General features: G+C 37.1%; 1 protein-coding gene across 1 annotated transcript in view; it reads left to right on the top strand.

Moving 5' to 3' along the window:
- rtkn2 (rhotekin 2) overlaps nt 1-13,639 on the top strand; it is an 82,440-nt gene extending 68,801 nt beyond the window's left edge. The window contains exons 9-12 of the mRNA XM_051922836.1: nt 4,886-5,017; nt 9,721-9,886; nt 10,376-10,483; nt 12,279-13,639. Coding sequence (XP_051778796.1) covers nt 4,886-5,017; nt 9,721-9,886; nt 10,376-10,483; nt 12,279-12,838 — 966 coding nt within the window. The 3' untranslated portion in view covers nt 12,839-13,639. The remainder of the gene's footprint in view (nt 1-4,885; nt 5,018-9,720; nt 9,887-10,375; nt 10,484-12,278) is intronic.
- Nucleotides 13,640-18,806: the final 5,167 nt, after the last annotated feature.

Genomic DNA, 18,806 nt, shown 5'->3' on the forward strand with positions numbered 1-18,806 from the left:
CACTGATGTGTCCCAAAAAAAAAAAATTACGGGGAACAACTGAAAATAATCCTGTTGAACGTATGAGAATAAAGCCTATATTCTTCCATTCTATTGAAACACCACAGAGTACTTTTCATACAATGTGCTACCTGTGAAAAAGATTCCACCATTACGAGTACACAAAAACTGGGAATAACTGTGGACATGGGTATGAGTGGAGTATGCAAAACGATAGGAATAACTGGGGACATGGGTGTGAGTGGTGTGAGCAGGAACACACAGGTGGCCGATTGCAATGTTCTTTAACATGCTTGACCTGGTGAAGATAAACACACATGTGTACTGTACAAGGTGTGTACGAAGAAGAGTGTTCGTGGCTCACCTTGCAGAGGAACTTATTTGTCTCTTCTTACAAGAAAAGGCGATGGAAAAAGAAAAAAGGTTGCATCTTTGATGACGAGCTCCTGTTCCAAGACCTCCACCTCCCCCTGGAAAGTAAACTCAATACCATATGCTCCTTCACTGTAATAGAAACCATAGTACAGAGTGGTGTGTACAGTGTAACAGGTACATCTGTCATAAATGTAGGAAGGAGTGTCCTTGGGTGTGTAGAAACTGTCAACATCTGAATTTGACAATTGTATATATCGGGGTACTGATCTCTCTGTACTATTTATCTCTCCGCATGTCTTGAAATATAAAACACTTTCACAAATGGTATAACTAAAAAAAGTGTGCTTTTATTCAAAAATAAAACTGAACAAAAAGAGATTTTTCAGATGTTATGTTGTTGTGAATGAGTAAAGACTGTGAAATCCAAAAATTGTTTTCAGATAAAGACATATTCATGAGTGTTTTTCACATTCAAGCAGTTATATTTGATATAAGAAATACTTTTCATTTGAGTAACAGTCTGTAAATTTGCTAGTTGTAAAACTTAATGCTTAACAACAAATAATGTCTGTGTGCTGTTGTAATTACCTCAGCGTCGCATAAGTGCGATTGTCACAAAAATAAAAAATCACATTGAAGCAATTGCGTTTGATATAATAAACACATACATTTGATTAGTGTCTACAAGACCTAATATTTCTTATTTCATTGTACATTTACACAAATCGTTATAGACACTGAACACACATGATATGTATGTACAGTATTTCAAATCATGATATATTGTTACCTATAAAATTCCTTACAACTTATTGCTAGATAAAATCTTCAACCCTGACTTGAGCTGAAAGTGAAAATTCTGGCTGGGGGTTGATGAATAGAGAAGGTTAGTGTCAGGGCATAAGTAAAAAGATTGGGGTAATTACATTCATGGCATTCGTAATTTGAATCACAATCTGATTGTATGGGTGGTTATCTACCTGGTAACGCTTGTGGTTGGTCAGCAAGTCAGCTATTTCAACCATTCTGTGATCTGCTTGTCGGAACTGAAAGAGGGCACCATGGCGGATGTTAGACCCTGATCTACATGCTGTCAAATGAATGAACCACACGCCGTGGTGCAACGTTAGAGTCTTTGCCTCTGGCGCTGACGTCTGAGGTTCGATTCCCCAAGAGGGGGGTGCAGTGAGTGTGTACGCCCGATGAGCCCAAAATTAGGGCGAAACACGTGTTGTGTACTCTTTGCATTATTTGACAGTAAACTATTTCATATATATATATATATATATATATATATATATATACACATACATACATACATATTCCCCCTCCTCCGTTACTGCTCTTTAACTACTAAAATACTGAAAGAATCTGTTAGGGTCACCTTTTCTGCAGTATTTCCCTGTAACTACCTTTTTAGCTTTCTCAATTAATATTTAAATTTTTTTATTGCGTTCATACTTTCATAACTCCTGTGGTAAGTGCTGGAGTTTTTTAGTCTTTTACACCATATACAAATACTATTCTTTTTAGCCCTTAATTTACCCCTATAAATTATTTCAGTTTATTACTGCTTCTAAATCTGTGATAAACCTGGCCTGCATGGTGTGTAAAATACTTTTTATCCATCTGTACATCTGCTCAACTCTGTTGACACTTAAAAGCCTATTTCATTTTGTCTTATTTAAATTTTTGTGCATCTGCTCTGTGTCCTGCTATATTTAAACTTCACAGTTTTAGTTTAGGAATATGTATTCTGCCAATACACAAATGTATTTATTATGTTAAAGTCATTAGATCCTAAAAGCTCAGTCACATCTGCCACTGAATTCTATCCCTTTTATTGCAAAATACTAAATCTGTACAGGTTGACGTTTTAACGTCAGAGTAGTCACTGATTACATTCAGATACTCCTGTTCTTGTTTTTCAATATTTGTAGGGCTAGCCCAGTTAATATTTGGGTGAAATTCCCCATGAGTATAAAATATCCCTCCAAACTTTTTAATATTATTAAAAATATGACTATTAAATTATTGAAGAATGTGCTATATAATGTAATATAATATTTTATATTTCTATTCAGTTTTAATGAGAAAATATTTATGATAACCAAGCAATTTATTACTGTAAAACACATTGGATGTTCTCCTTACAATGAAGGTCTCTTTACATTACTGACAGGGTTTTATGCTTTTTGTGTTTAGGGATAGGAATACACTGATGTTCTGGGTTCTTCTGCAGCCTGCTATCTGTTAGACTGGATACTGAGAAGAGCTGCTTCCTTTCTCCACAGTTAAGATACATGTTTAATAGCCAACCACTTTGAGCTGCAATGCATGAACAAAACATGACACCAAATCCTGGGTGAATTACTCATAGTGGCTGCTAAGTTTTTCTGCATTATAAACACTTTTCTGCACACAAGCACCTTGCTTGCATGTTCTGAACCTTGCATAGTAACAGCATCTTAGGAAGGCTGTCAGCTAAAGGGTTAACAGATTAGCCAAAAAGTTAAGTTTGTATATTCAAATTAAAAATAAATATGTATTTGAATATATATTAAAATGTAGGTTGAAAAATTCTGGATGCTTCTCTGCACATTTGTACTGTAGGTACTGTTTTTTTATGCATTTTTTATTTAATCTTACTTTTTTGCTTGTGGTAAACATGAAAAGTATGAAGTGCATATGACTCCTGCAAAGTTACTTAAAAGAGGCATTTGAAAAATACAGCTTTCAAATGAATATGACATTTTTAGACACAGCCCATTCACAAAATCTGAGTTTCCTTTGAGTACATACTGATGTAATCAAAGAGAAAGTGTAGCTGTACTTACTGCCTTTATCTACCTATAATGCACTTACGAAAGTGTGTCAGAATCACTTGTGATTGCTCAATCATGATGACAGCAATTATTAATCAATGTTGACTTTCCTCAGCTATGCTTCATTTTGCTGTTAGAAGTCAAGTCTTACTAATAATGATTAAAGCTAATTATTCAAAGTACTAATACTTCAATGTAGATTACAGATTTGACTAATAAAACAATATTTACAGAGCTCAGCTTGAGTAATGTAATGCCAAAATTTAAGCAAGGAAAAAAGTACTCTTGTTTGTATTAGAATGTCTGTTTTTGCTTATATATTATATAATATAATATAATACAATATATTTTACACACATTCTAATTATATCCAGATAGCGATATTCCATATGACAGCCCTATTCAGCTGCTAAGGATCTGTGCTGATATTCTGAAGGTTGCCGGTTCGAATCCCCGTCACTGCCAAAAGAGATCCTACTCTGCTGGGCCCTTGAGCAAGACCCTTAACCTGTAATTGCTCCGGGGCGCTGTACAATGGCTGACCCTGCGCTCTGACCCCAAGGGGTATGCGAAAACTAACAAATTCCTAATACAAGAAATTGTATAAGGCGAAATAAACAACAAAAAAAAATGTCTGGTTAGAAAATTTTTGCTCTTGGAATACCACCAATTTCATCTGTCAGTTTTTATCTATCTAGGGTCACATTATTCCAATAATTTTTTTTGTTTGTTAGCATAGTCCAAGAGACACTGTGCAAGTGCAAGCTAATTGACTGTGGCTTTCTAGGTTTTCAGCTCTTGCGCTTTCTGAATAAATTATTTTCTATACAGCTGCTGACAGTGCTTCTAGATGGAGTGTGGTACACTGGATCAACATAACTGATTTTCGTTGCTGTCTGTCACATAGAGCAAGATACATCTCAATCATACCACTGGTTCGATTTCCTTTGCTAGTTACAACAGATTTCACTTGCTAGTGCTACTGATATGGCATGTGCTGAAGTACAACCTTACAAGCGGTATGCTTGTTTTGTATATATGTATAGCATTTTAGAAGTACTGCATTTGTTAACCAAGCACAGTATTACACAGTTTGCAGCAAATTTTGTCAATATTTCACTCAAAATGCTCCCAAACCAAGCTACATTTAGCATTCTTCTTTTTCACAGAAGGCTTCTGTTCTTTTTTTAGGTGTAACTTGACATGTAACTCAAATAATACCTATTTAAATGAACAGCATGTCTCAGTCCTGGTTTGTATTAGGCATCACATTGCATTCCAGTGCAAAAAGCAATTGGGGTTAAATATACAGTATTTTTTGTGCGATTAGTCATTTTAAACTCTTAACACAAGTTAAAGCAAGCAGGGATGTCAGGGATTAATTACTGTTTTATGGTCATTTCATATGCTTCTTTGAATTTTCTGTACTTTAGAATAAAAATTCTTTATAAACTTAATGTCTTTTAAAAGAATGCATCTTTACAATGGAATAATGCAAAGAATGTGCAATATATGTTTACTTTTGTCAAACTGTATTTGTTGTGGTATTTATAGAAAGTATTTTTGTATTTTTTTTTTTTAATTACTTTTCCTTACAATATGTTGATGCGGTTGAATCATGTGGTCAGGAATCAAAAAAGATGTTTGCTTGTGCCTTTCATTTAATTACCCCCTTTGTATTTCAGCAAACAATTGCAGGTGTCATCAGCTGCAGCAGACTTTATTGTGTTCTCAGAGGAGGTAGCTTGTTCTGTTACTACACCCCCGAAGAAATTGCAGCTAAAGTCGAACCAGCCTTAATTATTCCAGTAAATAAGGTAAAATTCTGTAAAAAACAGTATGCTTTATCATCTCACTGTGAGGTTCCTATGGAATTTAAGATTGTTTTGATGTAATTTTTATTTTTTCCCTGGCTTTGTTTCTCTTTAGTTATTTCTGTTTTATAATGTACTAATAGGGGTACCCAATGCTGCCTGTGGTGAAAACAAAAACTAAACTTCAGAACAAAAATATATAGGCTGTGGTGTTCACCTGTACAAATGGGGGAATCTATTCAAAATTTGGTATGCATATATATTGAATGTTGTGTGTATCTGCATACTGGATCTACACAAGCAGGGGTAACTGGCGTTGCCTAGAGTGGGGTACAAATTAAATTTTGGAACGAATCCTAGTCTTCCCCTGTACAAATGGGGAATCTGTGCAAAATTTTGCAGAGAAACGTTCAGTGGTATAGATTTGCAAACATAAGCACACATTTAGCATTATGTATTAGATTTATTTTTTTATACTATATTTTATGAAATCCACTTTTTATGTCACACCTAACTTTCTTTTCTTGGTTCTTGATCCTCAATGGGCTATCATAGCTTCTTATTCGTACCTTAAAAGACAAATTAGGGAAAACTCCTTCTTCTTTCGGCTGCTCCAATTAGGGGTTGCCACAGCGGATCATCTTCTTCCATATCTTTCTGTCCTCTCCATCCTGCTCTGTTACACCCATCACCTGCATGTCCTCTCTCACCACATCCATAAACCTTCACTTAGGCCTTCCTCTTTTCCTCTTTAATGGCAGCTCTATCCTTAGCATCCTTCTCCCAATATACCCAGCATCTCTCCTCTGCACATGTCCAAACCAACGCAATCTCGCCTCTCTGACTTTGTCTCCTAACCGTCCAACGTGCGCTGACCCTCTAATGTACTCATTTCTAATCCTATCCATCCTTGTCACACCCAGTTCAAATCTTAACATCTTTAACGCTGCTACCTCCAGCTCTGTCTCCTGCTTTCTGGTCAGAACCACCGTCCAACCCATATAACATAGCTGGTCTCACTACCGTCCTGTAGACCTTCCCTTTCACTCTTGCTGATACCCATCTATCACAAATTACTCTTGACACTCTTCTCCACCCATTCCACCCTGCCTGCACTCTCTTTTTCACCTCTCTTCCACAATCCCCATTACTCTGTACTGTTGATCCCAAGTATTTAAACTCATCCACCTTTGCCAGCTCTACTCCCTGCATCCTCACCATTCCACTGACCTCCCTCTCTAGAGCATATCTCCTCTCTCCAGGGTCTCCTCAACCTGCTCCCTAGCAGATCCCTGATGTAATCTCACCTCCAACTTGAATGCATCTGCCACTCCTACCGCAGACCTCATCACTGTCACACTTCCGTCATACATATCCTGTACAACTCTTACGTACTTCTCTGCCACTCCAGACTTCCTCATACAATACCACAGCTCCTCGAGGCACCCTGTCATATGCTTTCTCCAGGTCCACAAAGACGCAATGAGACTCCTTCTGGCCTTCTCTAAACTTCTCCATCAACATCCTCAGAGCAAACATTGCATCTGTGGTGCTCTTTCTTGGCATGAAACCATACTGCTGCTCAATAATCATCACCTCACTTCTTAACCTAGGTTCCACTAATCTTTCCCATAACTTCATGCTGTGGCTCATCAATTTTATTCCCCTGTAGTTACTGCAGTCCTGCACATCCCCCTTATTCTTAAATATCGACACCAGTACACTTCTTCTCCACTCCTCGGGCATCCACTCACTTTCCAAGATTCTATTAAACAATCTGGTTAAAAACTCCACTGCCATCTCTCCTAAACGCCTCCATGCTTCCATATGTATATCATCTGGACCAACGGCCTTTCCATTTTTCATCCTCTTCATAGCTGTCCTTACTTCCTCCTTGCTAATCCGTTGCACTACCTGATTTACTATATCCACATCATCCAGCCTCTTCTCTCTCTCTTTCTCTTCATTCATCAGCCTCACAAACTACTGTTTCCATCTGCTCAACACACTCTTCTCGCTTGTGAGTATGTTTCCATCTTTATCCTTTATCACCCTAACCTGCTGCACATCTTTCCCAGCTCGGTCCCTCTGTCTAGCCAATCGGTACAGGTCCTTTATTTCCTCCTTAGTGTCCAACCTCTCATACAACTCATTGTACGCTTTTTCTTTAGCCTTTGCCACCTCTCTCTTCACCTTGTGCCTTATCTCCTTGTACTCTTGTCTACTTTCTGCATCTCTCTGACTACCCCACTTCTTCTTTGCCATCCTCTTCCTCTGTATACTCTCCTGTATTTCCTCATTCCACCACCAGGTTTCCTTTTTCTCCTTCCTCTTTGCAGATGTCACGCCAAGCACCCTTCTTGCTGTCACCCTTACTACATCTGCTGTAGTTTCCCACCTGTCTGGTAACTCTTCACTGCCACCCAGTGCCTGTTTCACCTTCTCCCTAAACTCAAACTTGCAGTCTTCCTTTTTCAACTTCCACCATTTGATCCTTGGCTCTGCACTCACTCTCTTCCTCTTGTTGATCTCCAACGTCATCCTACAGACCACCATCCTATGCTGCTTAACTACACTTCCCCCTGCTACCACTTTACAGTCTTCAGTCTCCTTCAGATCAACTCTTCTGCATAGGATGTAACCTACCTGTGTGCATCTTCCTCTACTCTTGTATGTCACCCTATGTTCCTCCCTTTTCTTAAAATATGTATTCACCACAGCCATGTCCATCCTTTTGGCAAAAACCACTATCCTCTGACCTTCTTCATTCCTCTCCTTGACACCATACCTACCCATCACCTCCTCATCTCCACTGTTCCCTTCACCAACATGCCTATTGAAATCCGCTCCAATCACCACTTTCTGTCCCTTGGGTACATTGTTCATCACTTCATCCAACTCACTCCAAAAATCTCCTTTCTCATCCATTGCACACCCAACTTGTGGTGCATATGCACTAACAACATTCATCATCACACCTCCAATTTCCAGCTTCATAATCATTACTCTGCCTGACACTCTTTTCACCTCCAAAACACTCTTGACATACTGTTCCTTCAGAATAACTCCTACCCCGTTTCTCCTCCCATCCACACCATGATAGAACAATTTGAATCCACCTCCAATCCACCTGGCCTTACTCCCCTTCAGTTTAGTCTCTTGCACGTACAATTTGTCAGCCTTCCTTCTCTTCATCATATCTGCTAACTCTCTCCCCTTACCAGTCATTCTGCCAACATTCAAAGTTCCTACCCTCAGTTCCACTCTCTTTACTTTCCTCCTCTCCTCCTGCCTCCGGACACATCTCCCCCCTCTTCTTCTCCTTCTTCTTCTTTGACCAACAGCAGCCCTGTTGGCTAACTACTGGTGGCGGTCGTTGTTAACCCGGAGCTCGACCAATCCGGTATGGAAATTTGTATTGTTGTCTGCATATTGATTTGGCAAAATTTTACACAGAATGCCCTTCCTGACGTAACCCTCCCCATTTATCCGGGCTTGGGACCGGCACAAAGAAACACACTGGTTTGTGCATCCCTTGTGGCTGGGTTTGGGAAAACTCCGTAAAAACAAAAAAGATAAAATTTGAGATTTTCTACTACTTTAGTTTGTTCAAGACAAGTTTTTATCTGCCCAATTTCTAAAAATGTACGCAACTGTGAGACCACTACCAGTTTAACATTTCAAACACCTAGGATTTGATAAGTAAACTTCTCCCACTTGATTATCTGAACAAAATTACCAACCATGCTACTGATAAAGTAGATCCAGCAGGATTCTTTCATCTTAAGGGTGAATCATGTACTCGAGGACATCAGTGGAAATTAAGGGGAATGCATTTAAAACTAAAGCCAGGAAGCATTTCTTTATGCAAATAGTTGTGGGACTCTGGAACAAACCACCAAGACATGTAGTTGAAGCAGAAACCGTGACAACCTTTAAGAAGAATCTGGATGAGATATTGAAACATTTTAACTATTAGCTAAACAAGGGGGCTTGATGGACCAAATAGTCTCCTCTCATTTGCCAAATTTCTTTTGTTGTGTACTATAACAAGATATTTAATTTACTATTAAATGTAACACAATGTGGCCTTATGGTAAGGTGCAATTTCTAGAAGGTGGTTCAGATGACATTCTTGCTTCTGAAAATTATCATGGGGATTACCTATGAAGTGGTCCTTGGCAGGAGCTTAAAAACTCGTTCTAGTTGTTGGAGTTGTGAGGTAAGTTAGGACATGGCCTTGATTGGCATGTAGAAGAGAGCCCCAAAATTGCAAAAAGAGGTTCTTAAGAAGAGAGTGAATAGTGCTGTTGTGGTACAAAGGTGGTAAGAGTGTCAATAAACAGAACTGATCCAGTGTGTACCAAGGCCCATAGAGACAATGGACTTATTGTTTTGTGTTAATTTTGTGCACCATTATTTTTGTCAATCTTTACCTATTCATTTATCTATAAGCACAAAAATATACTTTGATCTGTTTGTCTTGTGTTATGCATTTAGTGTTAGCTTGAGAGCAACATATACAGTAACATTTTGTATAACTGGAACTCAAAAATTAGCAGTAATCTTAAAGGGTGACTGCTCGTGTATGTATCTCTGTGTCTAAAGCTTGAACTCTGTCCTTTTAAGCTAGTTATGTACATGAAATAAAATGCTCCAGACTAGTTATAACTAATCATGTAGATGTGTTTATCTGTCCTGAACAGGATACAAGGATTCGCGCTGTGGACAAAGACCAGAAGAAAAGGACTAGCAGTTTCACCATTATTAACCGTATTGCAGGGCAGGCCATGGTGAATGTATTTGTTGCAGATTCTAGAGAAGACCTTCAAAAATGGATGGAAGCTTTTTGGCAACATTTTTATGATCTTAGTAAGTGTACAATTTGAATCAAAAAGAAAAGTCAAAAAACCATCTACCGGTACTTTCATTTTTTAATCTTATTTATAATTGCCCGAGCTACAATGCCTAAAATAAAAACTTTTAGTGAAAGCTTTAAAGATGTCAGTTAAATATTTTGAATGTGCATTCCTATCATGGAACGTTCTAATGTGGCCGCCAAGTACTGAGAGGTCAAAGACAAATGTTATAAAAGTGGTTAATTCAACTTCCAAAAAAAGGAGCAGTCCAAAAATTCATACATTAATATAACTCTATTTTTGACCTACTGTACTTTCCTGCAAACCAAACTTTCTTTACTATCATAAAGCACTGAATATTGCCCCCAATGCCTTTATTATTATGCTTTTTTGTGGTTTTGTACATAATACTGCCATTACTACAAGTTACACCTCATTTTAAGCTTTCTTTGGAGTGGTTTACAGTTCTGTATTTGACAATGAAATAAATGCTTTTTTTTAGGCCAGTGGAAACATTGCTGTGAGGAGCTTATGAAGATTGAGATAATGTCTCCAAAAAAACCTCCTTTGTTTCTCACAAAACAAGCAGCTTCCGTGTACCATGATTTAAGTAAGTTTAATATGGCACATTTTACAAAGATACTGATAAAGCAAGTGTTAAAAAAATTTTTTAAAAAACTTTGTAATTTGAACTTGAATAAATTAGATGATAAATTTCTATTCATACCCATTAAAGCATGCACAATAAAGCCCTATAGATTATACATCAAATCCATCAAACTATAGCATGTGTTCAATTGAGAAATGACAATGCAGTACAGTAAAATAGTAGCGTGTTTTGACAAAATGGGGTTTATCCTTAAATGGTGTGGATATGGATAATAGGAGGCCCAAGTTGCCTCATACTAATGAACAGTGCCATGTGTGATTTTTATAGCTCAAAAAACTTTTTGAAGACCTTTCTGTGAGTAATTGACAAAGTAATAAATTGTTCAATTTTCAGTCTACAGCAAATCATTTTTTGTCTTTCTTTAGTGCAGCAGCAACCAACCTTAACAGTTTTATTTGTCAAAGAAGGCTAGCTTCATCAGCTTAACACTTCAATGTGACATAAATAGACAAATACAGTATAACAGTTTCACTCAGTAGTATAAAATGATGTGCTACTGGGGAAAATGGATGTAATTTGACTTGGATGATGGCATCCTTGTGAGAGGCAGTTATTAACAAAAATAAGAAACAAAAGAAATAGACATCTTGGGTATAATAAAGTATAAATGCCAACCAAAAAGTAACAAGTAAGGAAATGCACATTCAGGTGTGTTCAGACATTTAGTTTACTGTTTTGAACACTGGAGGTTTTTTAATTTTTTAGTCACTTAGGACTCATTTATAACAATTTTGTTTATTATATATTTTTGTAATACTGAGCTGAGCTGCATTATAAATAACACTGCTAATAAAATGAAGTGACATGTATTAGTAGAAAACATAAAAATCCATGTTTTTAGTACTATTTATAGTGTCATATAGGCTGGTGGTGGCTGAAATAACTCGATGGCAGATTCTAATATAATTGATGAAAAATTGCATTGTGTAATGTTTTGTTGTGGATTATCGGGGGGGGGGGGGGTGTATGGCTAATTGTAGTTCAAATTTCTCAAATTTTAAGTGTACAGGTAGAGGAATATTGAATCATTATAATCTGTAAATAAAACATTGGTGGTTTTTAGCGTAACAGAAATGTGAGTGAAAGAGTATTTTTTTTATTGTATATTTTTTGTACAGGTATATACTTCCTGTTTTATATTTCCTCTAGCCTATATCCTAATGAATGGCTTCAGTTATTTAAAACATCAAGCTATGTAGATTTGAAGAATGGGATGAGGCTATGGCATCTGACTAAATGCTGTATGTAGCACATACAATGTTACATAGAACTCATACATTTAATTACATGAGGTTAAAATCAATCTTTCATTCCTTTTCGCTATATTAGATTTTTTATTTTTAATAATTTCAATAGTGAACCATTTCATTTGCATTCAGGCTGGATTTTGCTGCACATTATTTTACATAACATTCTGCTACAATCTGTCTCCAAGCAGCTTGTGTATTTCCGAGAGAGATTATTAAACAAAGTACAGTTTTTGATTAGTGTTTGGAGATGAGGTTAGTATTTCTGAAGATGGCAGGAAATACCAGTAGACAAAAATCTGTTAGAATGTTTCTAATTAAAATAGAGGGCTTTTTGTGCCTTGCTTGGTAAATAGTTATTTTTCTTCCATGTGTGTTTCCTATGGTGTATAATATTAGGCCTCAGATAATTGTGAACAATTTATCACAGACTTTTACATGAATCATGTGACACAGTTCTGTTTTGTTTTTGTGCTTTTTCTTCACAGGCATTGATTCTCCTTTGAAGGTGGAAGGATTGACAGATATTATCCATAACAAAATAGAAGAGACAAATGGACAGTTTCTGCTGAAACAAGTGAAGGATGCAGATTTGCCTCCCTGGGGTGCCTTATTTGAAGGCACTCATACAATGGTTGTCCAAAAAAGCATTTTATCTCCAAGCAAAAGCTGTGAGAACCTCTCTACTGATGCCACCAAAAAGAGAAGAGCTCCTCCACCACCACCGCCTAACAAGCTTGTATACACTACTGAAAATGGTGAAAGCAACCGGCTAAATAAAGAAAATGCTTGGAAAAAAACTGAGGCACAAGTTAAAGCCTCATCTTTTGACAGTAAATTTTCAGCAATTATGCAGCAATTCCAGAAACCCCTAATTCCCCCTCGGAAAAATAATCAGAATCACAGAGTTATCTCTGGTGATGAGCAGGAAACACTAGAGAATGAATACACAGGGAAACTTAACAGGCCCGTTCCTGCTCCAAGGCTGAAGCATAAATCATTCAAGGAAAAGATCAATCCCAGAAGCTGGTTACCGGTTCAAGATTAATGCCAGTTTATTTGGTGAATTTAAACTGCACATGTGACATGATTCTGTTCACAATTTGAGCCATAATTGTCTTAGAAATCGGAGAAAAAAATGTGATGTATTTTATGTGACTTTTTTAATGTCCTGTCATTAAAAGAAGCTGGAAGTTTTCCAGAAATAACCATTGACATTCATCTTTTAATGTGTTAAATATTTTGTATACATCTTTTTTTATGAATTTTGCACAGTTTTTTTAATAATATAAACATTACAACCACTAGTATAACATGATTATTTGTGTAGCTATAACATATAACATAAATCATGTGAATAAAGGTTTGTTTTTAAGAGGACATTTATTTTATGCAAAATGTCTGTCACAGAAGTAGTTTTTTTCCGTTAATTAGTGAATTTTCCCTACAAAATGCAGTTTACATTTGTAATGTTTAGAATACGGTACATTTATTTTTTTATACTTTTATAATGATAGTTATTATCCTTAAGTAGAGCTGTTGCTCTGTACTCATTTACACTAACTGAAACAATTTTTAGTTATTTTTTAAACCAGAATAGTTACTAGGATTTTTTTTTTGCTTCATGCTGTATGGTAATTTAAAACAGTTTATTCTGGGAACAGCTTTTAGAATTTCCTGGATGTAAAGTTCTGCTAAATACTGAATGCTGGAATTAATCTCTGTAATTGTCTCAACTCTTGTTTTAACATGATACATCTGGCTCTTGCTCTGGAATTGTTTTTACTGGCTTTGCACTTTTGTGGTTTTCCTGTGGTCCTCCAGAATAAATACTTTTAGTATGCCTTCATTAGGAATGAGTCTGTTCATTTCATAAGTTCTTTCTTCAAGCATTAACTGTTATAACTGCAGTATATTGGTTAATGCCAACATGAAGTTCCACATAATTGCTACTCAGTACTGCCTTGTGTAATTTATAAATGAAATCTTAGTTTTGCTTTCTAATCTATTTAGTTTCTCCTACTGAAATATTTTTTGCTGGTATGGATTATGGAATATATGCCTCTTAAACTAACATTCCAACAAAGCATCTTTTATTAAGATTATACATTTATATACTGTATGTATATTATATACAGTATATAATATGCTTTTTCATATGTCTGACATTTATGCAGAATATTACTGGCTTATGGCACTTAAGCTATGGGCAAATATTCCAGTGAAATAGCCTCAGAGGAACAGTCTGCTTCAGGCAAATTAAACTAGGGCTGAGAGTGACCCTGAGTGAAATTATGTAAGAATGTAGACAGTAGGCAAGAAGGGCATTTGTATGTGGTTTAATGGAGACCTGAGTCATCCAGTGCTGAAATGACAGCCCTGTCACTTTATCCTCTTAACAGGTCCATTGTCCTGAGGTGACTGAAACAGAAGGGAGCTCGCAGCATGAGGATTCTGAGGCTGTACCTTATCAATACGGACAAGACTGTATCCATCTGGCTAAGTGCACAATGTGCCCTTGTGTAGCAGACAGGATTTTTTTTTTTTGTTTTACAGAATGTAAGGTGAGTCAGCAGCTTGCCTTGTCTATTTAAGTTTTATCCATACTTTAAGCAGGTGCTGTAGAAGCAAAAGTATCTCTAGGCAACAAGAGAATATTTAAGGAAATTTGGAATCCCTGGAAGCGCAATTTGATAATACAAACGTATTTGAAACTGTAATTTACAGGAGATATCAAAGTATTATAATTATCTCAAACTTATTTAATCCAATTTAGGGTCTAATCCTGTCCTAGCAGTGTCTGGTACAAAGCAGGCACTAGTGCCAGGCCATGGTAGGACACACTTATTCAGACATATGGTTTTAACCAGGATGCTGGATTCAGAAAAAGACTAATTTGAAAAAAATTAGTTTTTAATTGGCAGAATTAAGGATTAGTAGAAACAAGAAATTTATGTCTACAAAGAAGGCCAGGACAATTAAAATATTAGAAGATATTGGCTACTTCAAACAAGCAAAGATTCAGTTTAACAGACCCTCATGTGAGCCTTGAACAAAAAATCAATTGATCAAAAATTACTTCCTAAAATCAGCCCCACCCAAAAGAGAAGCAACAAATGGTCAGGTTTGGCCATAGCATCATACTGTGTGTGTTCTGAATTTTTGTGGCCAAAGGGATTAATGATAAGTAAACGGCACTGATTATTACAACTCCAGCCTATAATACAGTATGTCTATAAAGAAACAGGAACAAGTTAAAGCACTTATATATGAATATTTACATTAACTTGTATTCCTGTGTTCTGTCTTTTGTGTGCAGTTAAGTATATTTCTGCCGTGGAAATTATCCTATAGCCGTAAAATAAAATTGTACTTGAAAACAAAGTAACTGAGCTGAAAATGGGTTTCAAGACTCTAGCAAAAATACAATTATGAATGAAATAGTAGTATTATGAGAACTGGTTGTATTCCTTCTTGTCATAAATGTATCTGAACAATACCAGAGCCAAAATAAACTAATTGTATGTCATAAGAAATATTAAGCCCGATGAAATATCTGCCAAGAACTTGTATGATTCAGAGACTTTAACTGGAAGATCATTTGTTTTGCTGAACTCTGATTTGTCTTGGTGTTTAGTAAGCCTTATTATTTTGTGCTTTAAATAATACATATGACGTCCTAGATAAATATCTACCCAACTAATAATAACACTCTAACCTAACAATCAAAACATTGTTGGGTATGATAATTCCCATTAATTGAACATCCTCTTGTGTCTGAGTGGTTTCTTCTCTACATACTATGGTTTACCTACCACGTACATAAGCTGTGTGTCTAGAGAAGACTTAATTTTGGTCCAACACAAGTAACTGTAGTGTGTAAATGTGTTATACTGTGCAATGAGCTGGCACTTACTGCAGGGTCAGGTCCTTACCCCTGTGCAGTGGAGAATTAGGTAAAGATTTGTCTTGGTGTCTGATGCTGCTAGCATAGGCTCCATCCCCCTGCTACCCTGAATTTGATATCATGGTATTTATATTAAATGAAATATAAAGTATACTTTCGAGAAGACTAATGACAGATGCCTTTGGCAGACGAGCACTATTATTTTGAACTGTTTTTTTTTTACAATAACATTTAGCAAATTGAGATGTTATACTAGTATCTGTAAAGAACCAAGTAGCACAGTGTTACTTATGGAAAACAAGTTATTTCACTCTCTCAGTATCTGTCTATTTGGGTTTTGCTTCCAGGCTGTGACAGCTGCTTTATCCTTGCTCTGTTTGATGTTTCTTATTCTGTGCAACTGCATGTAGAAAGCAAGTATGAAGACGACAAAGAATAGAGCATTCCTGAATTAGAAGTTATTTATCTTGATTGACATGGTTTATTCATGGATTTATGGCAAAAAGACAGATTATGTTTTGCTTTAAGCACACTCTTTTGTCTTTCTCACTCCCCTGGAGTATAAACAGCTATTCATTCATTCAGACTGCAAACTATATCTTTATCTGTCATTTTCTTTTGTCTGTCCTCTTCTTCTGTAAGTTCTATATTTTAAAAATCTGGGAAATTTGCAAAATTAAAAATGCAGCGAGTGGCTACTTTTTTAGTTGACCTAAATTGTTCCACAAGCCTGGACACATGAATTTAACAAAGTCTTCACAGTACGGTTCAGTGTCCTGCATTCACTGCATAGTAGAGACAAAGTAATTGGAAGAGCACTTCTGTTTCAAATAGCATGTTCCAGCCATCCACTGAGTTGCTTGATCTAATTGAAGAGGTTATAGCGTTAAGCTAAATTCACAGTGAATTTCCTAGAACTGTTCCAAGGTTTTCCTAGCCTAGTATAATGGAGCTCTATTGCTGTAAAACAGTTCATTCTCTGACTGATTTGCTTTTGCTCCAATGAGACGCAGATCAGCAGTTGCAGAATATTCATATATTGTGTGGCATTCAAAAATACAGTATTTCTATTAGTATCAAAAAACACAATGCGTGTCATGAAAATATATCTCACAACGTTGTGCTGCTGCTATTCACTTGAACTGTTGACACCCAACAGAATGAATCCACAAACTCTTGGGATTATTGCCATACTCCACTCCACCACTTTAATTTGGAGTTGCAGGAAACAAGAGTTATCAGACCAAGTGATATTTTTCCTAACCTTAGTAAGGGAGGGCCATGTCTAATTTATCTGTACTTCCATCCACCATGGTGTGGTGATTGCCAGTCGTATAACTTCTTGTCCCTCTTCATCTCCTTCTGCTGATGTTTATTAGATCAGGCCAAAAAAACAGTAAAATCATGTCTCTGAACAATTGGTTGAACTTTTTCTATGTAAATTACTGCATTAGATTTGTGAACAACTCTGACTTTTTGTGGGAAATGAATACACTTATACAGATAGAATGGCTTGAACACAAGCAGGCAAGGCTGCAAGATTCTTTCAAATAGCAGCAAGGTAGCAAAGTGTGACTGTCTATCGATTTGTATAACAGTAGTTACCAACACATATTAAAATATAAAGAAACTGAAGTATGACTAACTACAAACTCCTCTATATTGTTACTTTAATAACTAACTGCAGATGTGCTAGAAACAGTGTAGTTTGATATAAATGTAAATAGCTTCATTTTAAATAAGAATCTGTCATGAAAATATTTTAATAGATGTTATTTTGATGCAGTGTCTGTCTCCCCTTTTTAAAGTATTATTAATGGTCAGGGGCGGCACTGTGGCGCAGTGGGTAGCGCTGCTACCCCGCAGTTAGGAGACCCGGGTTCGCTTCCCGGGTCCTCCCTGCATGGAGTTTGCATGTTCCTCCCACAGTCCAAAGACATGCAGGTTAGGTGCATTGGCGATTCTAAATTGTCCCTAGTGTGTGCTTGGTGTGTGTGTGTGCCCTGCGGTGGGCTGGCACCCTGCCTGGGGTTTGTTTCCTGCCTTGCGTCCTGTGTTGGCTGGGATTGGCTCCAGCAGACCCCTGTGACCCTGTAGTTAGGATATAGCGGGTTGGATAATGGATTGATGGATGGATTAATGGTCAGTACTTTTTCAGTCTTCTGTGCTGTACTCCGCCTTCCCTCAATCGGACCTAACAGTCACTTAAAACAGAAAAGGCTTCAGCCTGGCTAGGATGCTACAATACTTTCGAATTTTACTGCTTTCATATTCTGTACCTTTCTCTGCATGTGTATCGCGCCATCGTTTGTTTGAGCCTTTCGAATTCCACTGCTTTCATAATCTCTTATCTGCCTTTTTTTCTCTCCAACGCTTTTGGGTCTCTTTTCTCAGTGCTGCTGTTTCTTCTTTGCTTTTAGTTGTTGATGTTTCATCTAGAGCGTATTGTCCTTATACATTTTATATGTGCCGAGAGCACAAGATCTGTGTGTGCTACGTGCCTTTCCATGACTGAGCGTTTTGATGGCCGTGCTCTTATCTGATATCGTTTGAAAGTAGGGCGTGTCTTGCAAGAATCTCATGTTCCACGACCCTGCGAGACGGCCCTGGGACAATCTCTTGGTGCCAAGTCTCATGTTTGCGGTCCCCGCAAGACGCTCCGTGGCCAGTCTTTTTTTGTCTTGCGGGTCTTTTAAATGTCTTCCGAGAACTTCCGAGAAGATCACGTATTGTCGCCCTGCTTTTTTCTTTCCAGGATTTTTTTTTATAATAGAGAGATATATATACACACACACACATTTTATATATATGTGTGTATGTACATATTTAAGTATGTATTTTAAGGAAGTTTTATTTATTTTAGTATTTTATGGTCACTGAGCAATAAGCCGACAGAATTTCATTTTGTTAATAAAAAATTAACGGTGGTCTATAATCCTTATATATAATTTGATAGTATCCGTATGGGTGGCACGGTGGCGCAGTGGGTAGCTCTTCTGCCTCGCAGTTGGGAGACCTGGGGACCTGGGTTCGCCTCCCGGGTCCTCCCTGCGTGGAGTTTGCATGTTCTCCCCGTGTCTGCGTGGGTTTCCTCCGGGTACTCCAGTTT

The sequence above is a fragment of the Erpetoichthys calabaricus genome, chromosome 2, assembly GCF_900747795.2.
Source record: "Erpetoichthys calabaricus chromosome 2, fErpCal1.3, whole genome shotgun sequence".
Classification (NCBI taxonomy): Eukaryota; Metazoa; Chordata; class Cladistia; order Polypteriformes; family Polypteridae; genus Erpetoichthys; species Erpetoichthys calabaricus.